The following is a 14,233-nucleotide window of genomic DNA, read 5'->3' on the forward strand; positions in this document are numbered from 1 at the left end:
TTGTTGTGCTTAAAAATGGCCAAATATATTGCGCTCTATTACGATTTTGATAGTAGTTTACCGCCAAACACAAATATTGATTGCGCTGGAAAATTCGGCGCGGGGATAAATCCAATTTGGTGAGTCAGTGCAAAAAATACATTTTCCAAACTTTTCGCTCACTGGACACCATAAAATGGCTCTGGTGGAGCTCATCACGGGCCGTGGTGGAGAGCTCAAGAGGGTGGCAAAAGAATGGGGAGTCAAGGATGAGATTGTGGCGACGAAGGCGAGGCAAAAGTTATAAACTAGTGTAAAAGTTTCACCTACACGTCGTTGAATTCACCGTCGTATCTTTTCATGAACCCCGCACGGCGGAGTTTCCACCCACTTTTCGGGGAAGTTTTCATATTTCGAGCAACATCTCGACAGACATCCTGCCTGCATGTCGACCAGTTGGCGTTAAATTTTAACAGTTCGACCCTCCGCCCCAGCTTGAGGCCCCGCAAAGTGGTTCATGTTTAATTTCTGACCGCACTGCTCTTGCAATTGCCGAGAATGTTGTGCGGAGTTTTCCCCTCTATAAACATTTCATTAACAGTTTGCCGCCGAGTTTCTCGGCGAGTCGCCTCGGTCAAGTTGGTGGTCTTAATAATTACGCAAAGTTGCAGGGGAAGATTTGTCGTGTTGGCAAATGGCGCTTGGATGTCCTTAAAGGTGTTTCTCTGGATATCATCACTCTGAAAAGGTCTCCGGCACACTTGATGGAATAAATAGAGACAAATAATACAATTCCACAGCCCTAAATTCAATTTCATACCCTGAACAAGAAAATTTCCTCCCCTGGAAAGCAGAGAGCAATGTTTGAGGAAATAAATTTCACGTAATTCTTAGAAATGTTGTGCTCTTTCGGGAAGTGCCGCAATTTCTCTCTACGCCACTCCAGTGGAAATATTCGATTTCAGAGGCGAGAGCAAAGTTTTAAGGAGATTTTTATAGCAAACTACACAGTTTGCCATTGAATTAAGTGAAATGCAAACTGCCATGCAGAGAAAAGAAAGGCGCAATTTCACAAAGATGAATGCTATTCTTGCGAAATGCTCCTTGTGTGTGTGTGTGTCAATGTCGTGCCCTTTTGTTTCCCTCAATGCGCGCCGCATTAATATGTGCCAAGGGGGAGATAATATGCCCTGAATCTGTACACCACTTCCAAATACTTCCAAATTTGCCTGATTTAAACATAAAAATTGATGTGCTAGAATTTGAATTATTCACTAAATCCGTCCGTGATTCGCTACATAACCTAGACAAAAGATTTTTATTATTAATTTTGCGTGAGAATTAAAAGAAAATCTAAAGAATTGGGACAATTTGTCACTAAAATAAGCACTCAGGAAGGGAATATTGAAAGCTTTTAAACACTTCCACTTCTTAAGTACTTCTGCTGACCTGTTCACGACTTCTGACATTATTATCTCCCCCTTGATGTGTGCGAAACACAATAAAGTCCTACTTTGGCTCCTACATTTCCAGAGACCTTTATCCCTAATGCATGAATTTCCCCGCTTGTACGACTGTATCGAAGGCATTAATGAAAATCTATAACATTTTGGCTCTGCTCCAATCATAATTTGGGGCTCTGTGTTGAGCACAAATTACACGAAGACTTATACATAATGCGTGATTGTTATGGGAGACCCACGCAGAGGATCGCTTTCCAGATGTGTTATGTTATTCATATACGCGCGGCTTATTAATATTAATCCCCTGTGTAGGGAAATGACATCAAGGCTGTATTTATTGTTGCTATGGATGGTGATTTGTCAGAGAGCGGTAAAGGTTAACTTACCAGATTTCCTCTATTTTCTCCGCACACACTCACGTGAAAGCGCACTTTGGGGGTTCGTTTGGGGGTGGCGAAAGGCCTCTGGTTGTTGGGTGTAGAATTTATTGGGAAGCACACTTGAGATTGCGGAAAAATGACCAAATTATAAATGCTACACTGCAGTCTGCAGTGCTCATCGTCGCGACACTACTCACAATCGCCGAAAACGCTGTCTTTCGCGCAGAATCCAATTTCAAGGATTCGCTCGGCGTCAGTGTGGACTAGAAATTGCAATTTCCTCACGGCCCGGCGGCCCATGAGAGCCATAACGTCGATGAGGACATCGAAGGGTGTAATAGGGCGGCCGAATCGCTTGATGGAGTGGCGAAAGTCTCAATTGACGTCAGTCACGTGAGAATGAGGTAATTCTCCTTCGAAATCCCATCCACGGCTCCCCATGTCGTCACATGTCCACCACACTTTCCGCCCCCCAACTGGGCGGCTGGCCATGAAGAATGGCCGGAAAGTGGCGTGAAAGGGACGATGCGAGCGATGTCGCCGTGATGGATCGATGGAAATTGCAATAACACTCAAGGAATTCCCATCAAATCCGGGCAAATGGAACATTCTTGTGCCAAGTGTGAAGGCTATCAGATGCGGAGCTAATAGTCCTCGAAAGCCGAATACGATGAGGATTTAGGACTTTAATATCGCACGCTTGCATGAGTTGTGCGATGAGATCGCTAGAATATTCATATTTATCGTTTTGATTATACAAATTCTTACCCGTTGTTGGACATCTTATATAAATTTCTCAAGAATGGCCAAACCAAATTCACCCTGAGAAGATCCAGACGATGAAACTCTTGTGCATTCAGTAAATTCTCCAAGTGTTAAAGAATTGTTCTTTATTATTTTTTGTCACAATCACACAAATTCAGAACACAAAATTCCTTAAAATTATTTACAATCTATGTTAAGCTTGCGTCTCTCATTCTTTCCCATTCTTCCAGTGTGGATTCTTCCTTAAATACTAGATAACACTTACAAACTAAACAACAGAAAATTCAACAATAACAATTTAATTACTCTGTAGACTATTTTCGCTGGAATGAAATGAATTTGTTGACTTTATAGAGCATTTGTGGAGCACACTTGTCCAGCAAATAGCTTCTGAATAGTTTTCGCTTGAGTTTCTATGTATAGAAATTTTTGTGCAACTCATTGGAGAGCTTCAGCGCAAGAGAGCTTTGATCCGTGCAATTATATAATGGGGAAAATAGCATATTTTAATTAGAAAAGAAGAGAAAAATACGTTAATTGTTAGAAAATGCAACACGAAAAAAACGACACGACACACGATAAGAGTTGGAAAAGAAATTTAAATTAATATAATGGGATTTTTTTTTGTGTGAGAGCGTTTTGAAAAGCGACGGCAGCGATTTAGTGTGTGGAAAACGTATGATTTGACTAACGAGATGAAATGTAACGAAAGCATAACGTGAAACGTAACAAGTTTTCAACGATGAAATGAAAGATGAACGAAAGGCACAGATTGAATAAAAAGGAGTGCAATTAACAAGAGAACAATCAACAAGTCCCTCGGAAAAAAATCAACAAAAGACGAAAACGAAATTAACAGGAAAACACAGAATATTCCACTGGCAAACTGACAACGTATGGAAAATTCTGCATATTTCTTCTTGCAGGAACAAACAAATAACGCTGAAAACTGACGGTAGAAAAAACAAGAAACTTAAAAAGGGAGAGAGAGAGACAGGAACAGAAGGACGAAAAAAACAGTCATAATTCACTTAATTTCTTGTCAATTCAGTTGAAATGGCGTGGAATAAATTTGCGTTATATAACAGGAAACAGTCGCGCAAATTCCGGGCATTTCAGCTGAATTGAGAATGAAATTAATAACAAAGTTTTTTTTTTCAACAAGTAAGACACAACACAACTTTGTCAAACGCGAGAAACGACACACAAAGAACATTATGAGGAAAAACTTAACAATCAATCGATGCGAAGTGAGATGATTTGGAAGATGTTTGAACAATTAATTCACACTGTGCCAGAAGTCAATGATTTAGCGTTGAGATGCCAAATGAGCTGCGAGACAAACAAGAAACTTCAACAAAATAATTGAGGGTGAATCCTCAGCTTTAACAACAGAACAATATAAGAAGATGTAACAAAGATGAAATGAGAATCGCTGCCTTCCGCTTTTCACTGCCTTGTAATCATATAAAAGTGGGTGGAAATTTGAGAAAAACACGCGACGCGAACGACTCTTTGTCCAATTATTACATAGTATAATTTTTCTGGGTGTAAAATAATAAAATGAACACATTTCCGACATAAAAAATTCTTCAGAAATAGAGAAAGATAAAAAAAAGATTGTTATACGAAAAACAAAATACACCGCTCGAGTAGCACAAAAATTGCAAATAGTCAATGGAAAAAGTGGATAAAATAAAGTCAGTTGTTGAAATACAAAAGAAAGTACACACGATAGAAAATATCAAGTGAAAAGTTGGGAGAAAACTTTCGACTACACGAGAGCTTTTGTGAATCCCATTCGATGGAAGCATTGTGAGTTCAGGGATTCAGGTCACGCTCCTCGGACACAATTATGAAATGTTATTTCTCCATCCAGTCCCTTTCTTTCCTACTCCCTTTCGGGACTCCTTCAGAGCGCGTCCTATACAAATTTTTCACCATGACTCCTTGAGACAATTCCGCCGCCTCAATCGACATCGTCGAAAGTGTTGTCGATTCCCAGTGTCTCTCCCAGGACGTCACGCTGGCCGGGATTTTTTAGGGAAACTCTTCACGTATCTGCAGAAATGTCTCTGTCTCTCCGCTAGTCATTATCTTCCCCCGGAGCTGCTCTGTAATTGCCCCCGGGGCGGAGGAAATTGACGCCCTGCCTGGGTCTTATCCTCCACATCCGTGAAATCTCCGCCACGCCGCGCCCCATACAAATGGCAGCAATTCATCACGAATGGGGTGGATGTGCAAATTCATTTTGATACCCGCGATGATGCCGCATTGCGGCTTATCCTCTGTGTATGAATATGTATATCCGGCAACTCTTTCCACCTCCGCTACCATCAGATTTTGGGGATTTTTCCGGCGCACGTGGCATCGCGACGTGCACGCCGAAATAGAATTACGCTGTGTGTGCCCAAATCAGACGCGCTTGATGCAATGCAGACGGCTCCCGGCGATCCTTAGAAGACCTGCGAGCAAAAAGTGAGAATAGCGTCACTTTATTGGCTTCTATATCACTCTGCGAATCCCGATTCCCATGCACTCGCTCTCATATGCAAGTGCTTTTGCTGGAAATGCGGCCAGAATTTCATATATTGCATCGCGATATTGCAAAGGATATGTTGCAACTCATATTTATGACCGTTTGTGTTTGGGATTATAAGCAATTCCTAATGTCATTATTACTGATTTGCGTGACAAATGTCAGAGACGACCAACAAGGGCAGTAAAATTTCCCTCCTAACGACGAAGAAATTTGCCAGAAGGGAGAAAAAGAAACAGAAATATGCTATTTAAAACACATCACGACAACGGAACATGATTTATTGTCGCTTTTCACTTAATACTTTTCCACGCAAGGTATAACTTTTTCCCCATGACGAGGGAAAATTCAGCATTAACGCTTCTCCATTCTGTCAAGTGCATAAGTGAATGGACAGAGTAAGGGCGGAAATGTAAGTGCAAACATTTCAGGTGCAACTGAAATTCATCAGGATTGTACACGGAACAGATGTTGTCTTCCGTGAAAGAACAAACATCCATCCTGCATCTATACACAATTCATCCGCAGACTTCCTCGAGGTTCGCCGTTGCTCACAAGCCATATGGCGAAGTGTATATTGGCTGCCTTTTATCTCCCTTTTCTCGCCTGCACTTGGCGCTACATCAGGAGCCATCAGGCAAATTGATTTTGAGCGAATTTCTAAGAATCCCCGGCTAATTTACCCTCTTAATCGTCTTAACCCTAATCTCCGTGTCAATTTATGTCACTCTGAGGTGAAGTAATGTTCTGGCTTCTCGGAAGTTTTACAGAAGACTTGAGGGTATTTAAAGATGTCAAACTTTAATTACATGGGGAAAATGTCCGCAAACTTAGAGACGACGAGGTTTTATGAATTTGTAACGTTCATTTAGCCCAAAAGAGCTCCATTAATTGAGACAGCTTCCGTCGTTGGAGAACTTTCAGGTAAAAGAATTGAACGCACCTTTTTAATTGATGTTCTCATCCTTGCCTAATCCTTCACTGTCCCTCAATCCCCCAACTTGGGGATTGATGAGGACGTTTCACTCCACTTGTGCACTGTTTGAATACTTCACTGATATTGAGAGGAAGGCGACGCATGCAAGCTGCTTTTAAAGCCTTCTGCGGAGATCACATGATCCCTCTCACTCGTCCGCTGACCCTCTCCTTCTTCTGCTGGTACTTTGATCCTTGGCTTGACGGCGCGGGAAAGAGCGATTCGGCGTTCTCACACGGTTTCACCCCGTGATTTTCCGGTGGCATTCAATGGCATGTCTTATTGTGCAAGACGCCACTAATTCATGAGATTTCTTTCGGTTTGAGAGCCTGTTTCGCCCCTTTTGCATAGCATCAGAAAGACAAGAAGGGTGAAAAGTGTTTGGAGGAAAATCCATTGAGAAATCCCCGGGAAAGGGTCGCACCATGTGAATTTATTTATTCACATTCCCACGAGAGCAGCGGAATGTGTGTGACGACGACGCCTTAGGAATTCAGTGTGCGTCACTGTTTTTGGGTGTGCAAAGTTGAAGGATGAGGACGAGGATTGATTGCAGATGTCGCGTATTAGATGGAAAATCCTCCATCCTCAATACGCTGTCAATAGATTTGTTCCCCCCGGGCTGATGTCGATGGCGAATGTCTCAAGACGACCCGAGGAATCCCAAAGTAAGTTCATCGTTTCCCAGTGATTCGCTCTTTGATTGCACGGAGGGGTGAAAATTATGTGAAAATTTTCAGTCAAAGGGTTCCCTGTTGCCCATCCAATATTGCTTCGTGGATCCATTTGGACATTGCCACTGAAGATTTGCGCTGGGGAATTCGACAGAGAGTTGTAAAACAATCTCAATGCCAAAATGACGTGCCCCTCACTCTCCCAACCCCCAATTTCTGCCTTCTCCGGGAGCCATTCGCCGCGTATTCAAAGTATCGCGCAACAAAGGCGAATCGGGAATACTCATTTAATGGTATTGGAAGTGGGCGGAAGAAAGCGAGTCACATTCCTTCGGCAAACAGCCGAGTAAAAGAAATTATTATTTTACTCGCGTTTCCCATTCTCCCTGTCAAACTTCTAATTTCATTTTATAGCACAGTCATTTCTTCGAGTGCGAATGTGTATATTTCACCCCTCGAATATGTTTAATTCCTCTCTCTGGCTATGCCAATGCGAGAGGTTTTCCTCCATTCAATCATGTCTTGAGGGATGGAGAAGTATTGAATTATTCAACGTAAACACACAATATAGGTGTGTCTCTGCAGAAATGAAATTTATTTTCAATGCCTGAGCTGGAAAAAATTCCTTCCCTCCTTGCAGCAGGATTCAAGAATGTCCTGGAGTGAAACAAATGATTACCATGTGAGTTTGACAATAATTCCTCTAGTCGCGAATGATTGTGAGAAATCTTGGCGATATTTCTATTTGAATTGATTCCTCTGCCATCCATTGATATATGAAAGTCACGTGTTTCCCATGAAATACTTTCTCTCGCCATCGAAGAAGTGATGCGGGTGTCGCGTGCGGGATTCCGAAGAGCTCTCTCTCTCTCGGCGCTTGACAAAGTAAAATAGGGGCGCTCTTGTAAGGGATCACACGCCACATATGATGGTGTTAAATGGGAGAACAGAGGGTGGCTGGTCAATTAATTCCCATTCAAATCACACCATTTCCACCTAGACGTGCACAAGAGAGAGAGAGAGTGAGAGGGTGCGGCGAAAAACCACCCTGATGGGGCTATTAAATTATTTAATAAACGGATATGGGCCTTTAAAAGTCGACAACGATTTACATAAATTACCAAATTAACTTGCCTTCCTTGCGCCCATCACGCTATTTCTCGTTCTTTCATCGCACAACTTCACCATGGCTGTACATAATGCTTCCTAATACATATTTCTTTGATAAAATATGCAAATTTACTTCACCTTCAGAAATTCTCTCTCGCTTCCACCTTTATTCACTTATACTTCGACAAATTTTTCACCATCTCTGATTACACTCAAGTGCGAAGCGCGGGAAATGGGGAAGTGGCCAAGGGGAAGATAATGCGACTATGCGCTGTACACCACTTATCAACTCTTTCCTAATTGCTTTCCCATTTCCTCAAAAGCAAAGCCAGCAAAATGTGCCAAAAGTCCTCGCTTCATCTGAGTGTATCAAATATTTTTCCTATTACACTTATAACACAGTAGATTGCTTTACCATGTTGAGCAGAAATAAATGAAAAAAATACATTTCACCTTCCCTTCTGTAATTACATTCCTTCCCACCGTCTGATGTAGCATCGCGCGGAGGAACAAAGGAGAAAAGGTGATTTATTCCCACTTTTAGTGGAGAAAGAATTATGATATATCGCTGTGGAAGGGAATTTATTGGAAAATACTTCACGTGATGTGAATTTTGAGATTCAAAGTCCACTTAACATCTCGTTTCACCATCAAATGGAATCAACTATATTATTTCACTGTGATTTAATTCTACGCCTTCAGTGGCATTTTGATATATATTATTTCTGGGTGATGATGTGTTTGGTTACAGGCTTGGAATCTCATAAAACCCCGAGTCTTCCCAATTTTTTTTTCACTCCATGTGTGCCTGTGAAAATCTCAAAGTCAAGACACACAAAAGCCATCCAATTTTATGACATTCATTCCGTCACTTCGCCTTCACTGGAAATCACGAGAGCGACAATAATTTTCGTGACCATCTGCTCGAGAAATTACAAGGATTGGGTGCTGGGACTCCTGAGACGGTAACGCTGTCTTTAAAGAGCACTTGAGAGTCGTGTTTAGGAGTCCCTTTCGCTCTCTCTCTCTCTCGCCATTGTCGCACACGATTTTTCTTAAGCCAGGACAAGCGAGGAGGAGCGAACAAAAAGAAGTATAATAGCACACACAGTTCCGTAATGATATGAATTATAGTTAGGGAACAACGAAGAGAGCATGAAAAGGAACTTCACCCCAGAGACGAGTCTCGGACGAGGCATCAACCGTCACAAACGACTGATCGGTTTCCTTCTGAATCACACGTAATTCCTTCAGCAAATATTCACGACAATGCCAATGAATCGCAAGACGGGGTGAATTAGAAGGGCAACCCTCGTGGTAAGTCACGAATTGCGCACAAAGGCTCTGATGGGGAAAGGAAACGTTGAATTGTGAAATTCTCGTGTGACGATGAGAGCAAATCCTCGCCAAATTGTGATGTGTCTTTCACGCGGAAAGTCACTGGCGTCGTAACGAGAAAATTTCAATATTCATTTATCAATGCCATGAGTTCAAATTTTAAGACTATTTTCTTCCAGCTGCTGTTCTGCTGAATTTTACTTTAAGAAGAAATCTGCACTTTTAGTTTTAATATTGCCAATGACTGCACAAAATCATTGGTAATATTCTAATATTCTTCTATTTAATATAATTATTGCTTAATTATAATTTAATGCTTCATAAATGACTAAATCACTAATTCTGTCCGGAATTACAGTGACAAAGATTGCAAATATCAATACAACTTCCAACTATATTTATTGAATGAAAGAAAGGGAAGAAAAATGGTCGAAGGGAAGAAAGACGAGTTCATAAAAGTCTTGCAAAGGTGAATTGGAGAAAAGAGAACGCCTGAAGGTGGACAGAATGTCGGTGGTAATTATGTTAAAAACTTGGAGAAGAAAATCGATCACCGGACATTTGTATGGCTTTTCCCTTTGAATTCCTCCACTGCTCGCAGTGCTTCAGTGTCGCAAAGGGAATTTTCACACAAACCAGAGAAAAAGAGAGAGAGAGAGAGGGAGTGAGAGATTTTCCTGAAGACAATTAAAACGCACTGTGGAAATGTCTCACGTGGAACAGTCGTAAGTAGCATCCGGAAGTAAATTGTGCGATTCCGAGAGAGTTTCTGGCGTGTTTGGTGGGAAATGCAGCAAAGTGGAGTTATGGATGTTAAAATTGTGTTCGTGACAGTTGCCTCCGTGGTTTTTCTCGTGCGGCATGCCGACATCAGGCATAATGCAGAAAATGCATCATCATCATCCTCTACGTCGCTGAATTTTCCCTGTGGCACACCATCTAATAAGTTTGACGACGGGTTTTCACCACTGTCGACGTGGCGCAATTTTTCCGACGTTTCCGCCGCTGAACTCTTCAATTTCATCACTCACCCCAAAGCGGTCGAGAAGGTTGGTCGATGCACTCTAAGTCCGTGAAAAAAAGCGTCTATCAATCACGCAAAAACCCCGCAGTGTAAACTTTTTTAGACAATCATTTTTTCCAATTTAAGAACAACATTCTTTTCTCACCCCAAACGACGGAAATGCATTTAATAGAGGATCCTTGTTGAATCCTCAAAACACATTTACATACCACAAATTGCACTCTCGATGGAAAGCTTCTCTGACACTTTTCCCAGTGGAAAAACTATGGAGAAAATAGGAAAAATTCAATTATATAAAAGTCTCGAATCTATTCTATATGCACAATTAATTTATATACTTTACATGTGACTATTTTCTCTCATTTCAGTGGTTTCTACTCGTGTCGTTCTTCTCACCTGCAGACCACAAACCTCTCCGTGTTGGAAAAATGTTCAGGGTTGTTATCGGTGAGAGGAAAATGGCTTTGCGAGGAGATTAAAAGTATTGACTGGCTGAGGATCAGCATTTGCATTTTTCCAATGACTCTTTCGGGTGGTTTGTGGTGATTTAACATGCAGAATAAGAAAGCATTTGAAATCTCTTAAAGGGAAACACGGAGAAATACACGCGATAAGGATTTCGTATTGAACAACATGAGCAAGAACATAAATTATAAATTTGCGAATTGTCATCACACTTGGCACAATTCTGCACTCATTTCCATACTCCATCTTCGCAGTCATTGCTTTTCTCTCTCCCAAGGGAAAATTTTGTATTCTTCTCCTCCATGTGGAAAAGCGGAGGGAGTGAAAGTCACTCTATGTTGAGAATTCCTCTCCAAATTGTACCGACAAGACATTTTACTTAAATGTAAATTTTCGCTCTCTCACACCTAGAATTTAAATAATTTTTCACCATTCTCCTGCTCCATTGGGAAAATGCTCGCGGTGGTGAAATTTACGCGCAAAGATTTCGCCACGACACGCCGACTCATTAATAAATTGTGAAAGGAAGCTCTCTTCATATATTAAATTCAACATTTCAGACTCCGTCGTGTTTCATTTGCAGCTGAAGCATCTGCAGATGTGTCACTGCTTAACCCTCGAGTCTGACTTCATGCTGAAGCCGAGCCTGACAATGATGACTATTGATTCTGGGAATAATTCAGGAGTGAATAGACATGGATCAACACTCACTATACAGCTCCATTTTCGTCGCACTTCCTGGCTTTTCCGGGTAAGAATGGGGGAAACAGGAAATTCTCCATGCATTGTACGTCTGTCTCCTCGGGGAAGTTGTGAATTTATTTAAATTCCTGTGTCGCACAAGTGAATAATTTACAGTCACACGCTCCATTTGGCGGAGATCAATTACAAATTACACACTTTTTAGCCTCTCCACTTAATGGACTGCATTATTCACTGGAAACTTTCAAATTAGAACTCTATTTCAGACACAATTATTCTATAATTAAACATTAATTGCTCTGTTGGTGAGGGAAAAGGTAATTCGTCTGCTTGTATTTGGTTCTTGGTCATTAGTAACATTCAGCGGTAGTCATTTGATGTCAGAGTCGCAGTTTCTAGTGCACGAAAAAGCTGCGGAACGAGTACTTGTCGCCTAAGTTCTGCAAGTAGTAAAGCTCAATCTGGAGCTTCTGGAACTGATCGAGCAGCGAGTAGTACTGCTTCGACTCACAATCCAGCCTGAACTGCAGACGATCGATGTTGCTCTTGAGATCAATCTGCATCCTTTCGAAGCGCTTAACTTCCTTCAGAAGCTCAGCTTTCGTGATGCACGCGTAGTCGACGATGAGGTCTCGCATGTTGAGGTCGCACTCCTTGCTGCAGACTTCGATGTTGCGAAAGGAGCGCGACAGGGCGTCCAGCTGATCCCTGGTCGTGGCCACTTGGGCCGCGAGAGCGTTGTTCGTGGCCGCCTGCTTGTCCACCGCCGCGTCCATGCACGACGTCGGCTGGCGGCGGCCCATTTCCGCCATGGCCTCGAAGGACTCCATTTGTCTGCCGAGATCGGCGCAGCGGATTCGCGCGGCATCTCTGGAGAGCAGAGTCAGTTGGCAAATGAGGAGTGGCAAGTAAGATGCTGATCAACTTACCGTCGCTCAGTTTCCATCTGCAGCACATTCCGAAGATGCTCAAGACCACAAGGAATCACTTTCTCGCACATTTTTGCTCCACTGTTTACTCTCTATCGATTAATTGGGCTTTCTGTCGCCATAGCGCCACACAAAATGTGGTTTTCGAGGTAACTCTGTTCTAAATATCATAGTGAGCAATATTTAGAACTCAGATAGTAGATAAAAAGAAGGATAATGTCCTATAGAATTTCATGACATCACCTTTCTATGGTAAAATATATCCAATATTGCTAATCGTCTTTAAGATATCACAAAATTACAGCATCACGAATAAGCAGAATAATAGTTTCCTTCCCTGTTTTCCTTCTTACAACTTTAATTGAATTCACTTGAGGGATGGATAAGTGAATTTCCTCATCCATATTCCATCTCTCGATCTGTTCATTTTCATGGGAAGACGAACAAGAGAGAGAGATGCAGTTGAAAAATGGGCGATATTCTGTGGGAAGGAAAATACACGCAGAGAGTGAATGAAAACCATCAATATTTCTTCTCCGCCAGTTGTTTTCATCCACAATCTTCCCACTTTTGCCCAACTATCGATTTCTTTTCGTCGTTTAAATTTGCTTTCTCCGCGCTCAAGAGTGCGGGAACAAAGAAAAATCACCTTGTTTATGCTCCTTCCATCCGAAATTATGATGGCAATTGTGGCGCGGCGCCACTCGATATGGGGGTGTATAATTTCCAATGAACACTCCACGACTCGGGGGAGTGACGTTGCTCTGGGTTGGCAGGGAATTTTTCCTCGGGAGCTTTGCGCCATCTCAAAAGAAGTCTAAATTTGGCGACGCACGACAACAACAAAAGGATTGTCGAGGCGGAAAATCAGGGGAGTACAATTGTTGGATTGGTTGTGTTTGCCAAAAGCTTTTAGGAGTCCTTTTCATCCCTCGCAGTTCGCATCAGTTCGCATGGAAGCGAGAGCGATTCTCAATAGAGGAAATATCCATGGATGAAGTTGAGTTAAAAACTCCTCCGCACTTCTCAGTTTTCCGCTTTATATAACACATAATATTTTCCCACATAACTTTTCCGATAACTTCTATATACATATTCCCAGGATACTCTGATGATTAAGCAATCATCGCGCAGGGAGAAATTTCGGAATAAGAATCTCTTTCTCGAATTAATACCGATCAAAATAACTCATTCTTATGACTTTCGAGAATTTCTGCTCTAAAAGGAGAACATTTAGAGGAAATTTGTTTAATTTGAGATAAGGAAGGTACCCAGATTTGCTAAAATTAACCAAATTTCTCTTGATTTTACTCCGAAATTTCTCCCTGTAATTCCATTGTGTGCAGTTAATGGATTGCAGTCGCATTAAATTTATCAGGGAAATATTGAGCAAAGACACACCCTCAAGTGTAAATGAGATTGAGAAAGGACTAAAGGACTTCCCTAAGTGATGTTGAATATGGGAAGCGAGAGGAATTCAATTCGATTCCATAATTGTATTTTTGTGGTGTGCAAAATCACTCTAGTCCGACCATGTTAGATTAACAACACAGAAAACCATCTCAAGAACCCACTTTCATTACATTTTCTCGTTGCAGAACTTAATTGGAAAGGCGTTCCTATGGATTTGCCGGCGAAAGATTGAAGTATCGCTATGGAGACTGCAGAAAATCTTGGAGGAAGCTGAGACTTATCCATTGTTTCTCCATCACGAAGCTCCACCTCAGACTGCTTGGAAGGAAAAAGCAAAAAGGGTTCAAATAAATTAATGCACTCCACTTTGTATTTTCAGTTCAACCCACTTTTTTTGCCTTTCTGGGAGAGAAACACGTAATTTTCGCCTGAGAAATATAATAAGCAATGACACGATCGTGAAGATTTTAAAGAAT

At 41.6% G+C, this 14,233-nt stretch overlaps 2 protein-coding genes across 2 annotated transcripts; one reads left to right on the plus strand and one right to left on the minus strand.

Moving 5' to 3' along the window:
- The first annotated feature begins 9,961 nt into the window (after nucleotides 1-9,961).
- LOC132260013 (uncharacterized) lies at nucleotides 9,962-14,233 on the plus strand. The gene is made up of 4 exons (XM_059757911.1): nucleotides 9,962-10,273; nucleotides 10,617-10,695; nucleotides 11,274-11,464; nucleotides 13,943-14,233. Exons 1-4 carry the CDS (start codon nucleotides 10,013-10,015, stop codon nucleotides 14,111-14,113), a joined length of 702 nt encoding a protein of 233 aa, XP_059613894.1. The 5' UTR covers nucleotides 9,962-10,012; the 3' UTR covers nucleotides 14,114-14,233.
- Nucleotides 11,498-12,425, minus strand: LOC132260164 (uncharacterized). The gene is made up of 2 exons (XM_059758121.1): nucleotides 12,345-12,425; nucleotides 11,498-12,285 (listed from the first exon to the last, which is right to left on the minus strand). The coding sequence occupies exons 1-2, from the start codon at nucleotides 12,413-12,415 to the stop codon at nucleotides 11,811-11,813; spliced, it is 546 nt and encodes a 181-aa protein (XP_059614104.1). The 5' UTR covers nucleotides 12,416-12,425; the 3' UTR covers nucleotides 11,498-11,810.

The sequence above is a fragment of the Phlebotomus argentipes genome, unplaced genomic scaffold, assembly GCF_947086385.1.
Source record: "Phlebotomus argentipes unplaced genomic scaffold, Phlebotomus argentipes genome assembly scaffold_18, whole genome shotgun sequence".
NCBI classification, from domain to species: domain Eukaryota; kingdom Metazoa; phylum Arthropoda; class Insecta; order Diptera; family Psychodidae; genus Phlebotomus; species Phlebotomus argentipes.

Excerpts from the sequence above, each read along its gene's own strand:
- LOC132260164 (XM_059758121.1), bottom strand. The coding sequence starts at position 12,415 with ATGTGCGAGAAAGTGATTCCTTGTGGTCTTGAGCATCTTCGGAATGTG. Across the intron at positions 12,286-12,344 it reads CAGATGGAAACTGAGCGACG|AGATGCCGCGCGAATCCGCT; the intron begins GTAAGTTGATCA and ends TCTGCTCTCCAG.
- LOC132260013 (XM_059757911.1), top strand. The coding sequence starts at position 10,013 with ATGCAGCAAAGTGGAGTTATGGATGTTAAAATTGTGTTCGTGACAGTT. Across the intron at positions 10,696-11,273 it reads AATGTTCAGGGTTGTTATCG|ACTCCGTCGTGTTTCATTTG; the intron begins GTGAGAGGAAAA and ends TCAACATTTCAG. Across the intron at positions 11,465-13,942 it reads GCACTTCCTGGCTTTTCCGG|AACTTAATTGGAAAGGCGTT; the intron begins GTAAGAATGGGG and ends TTCTCGTTGCAG.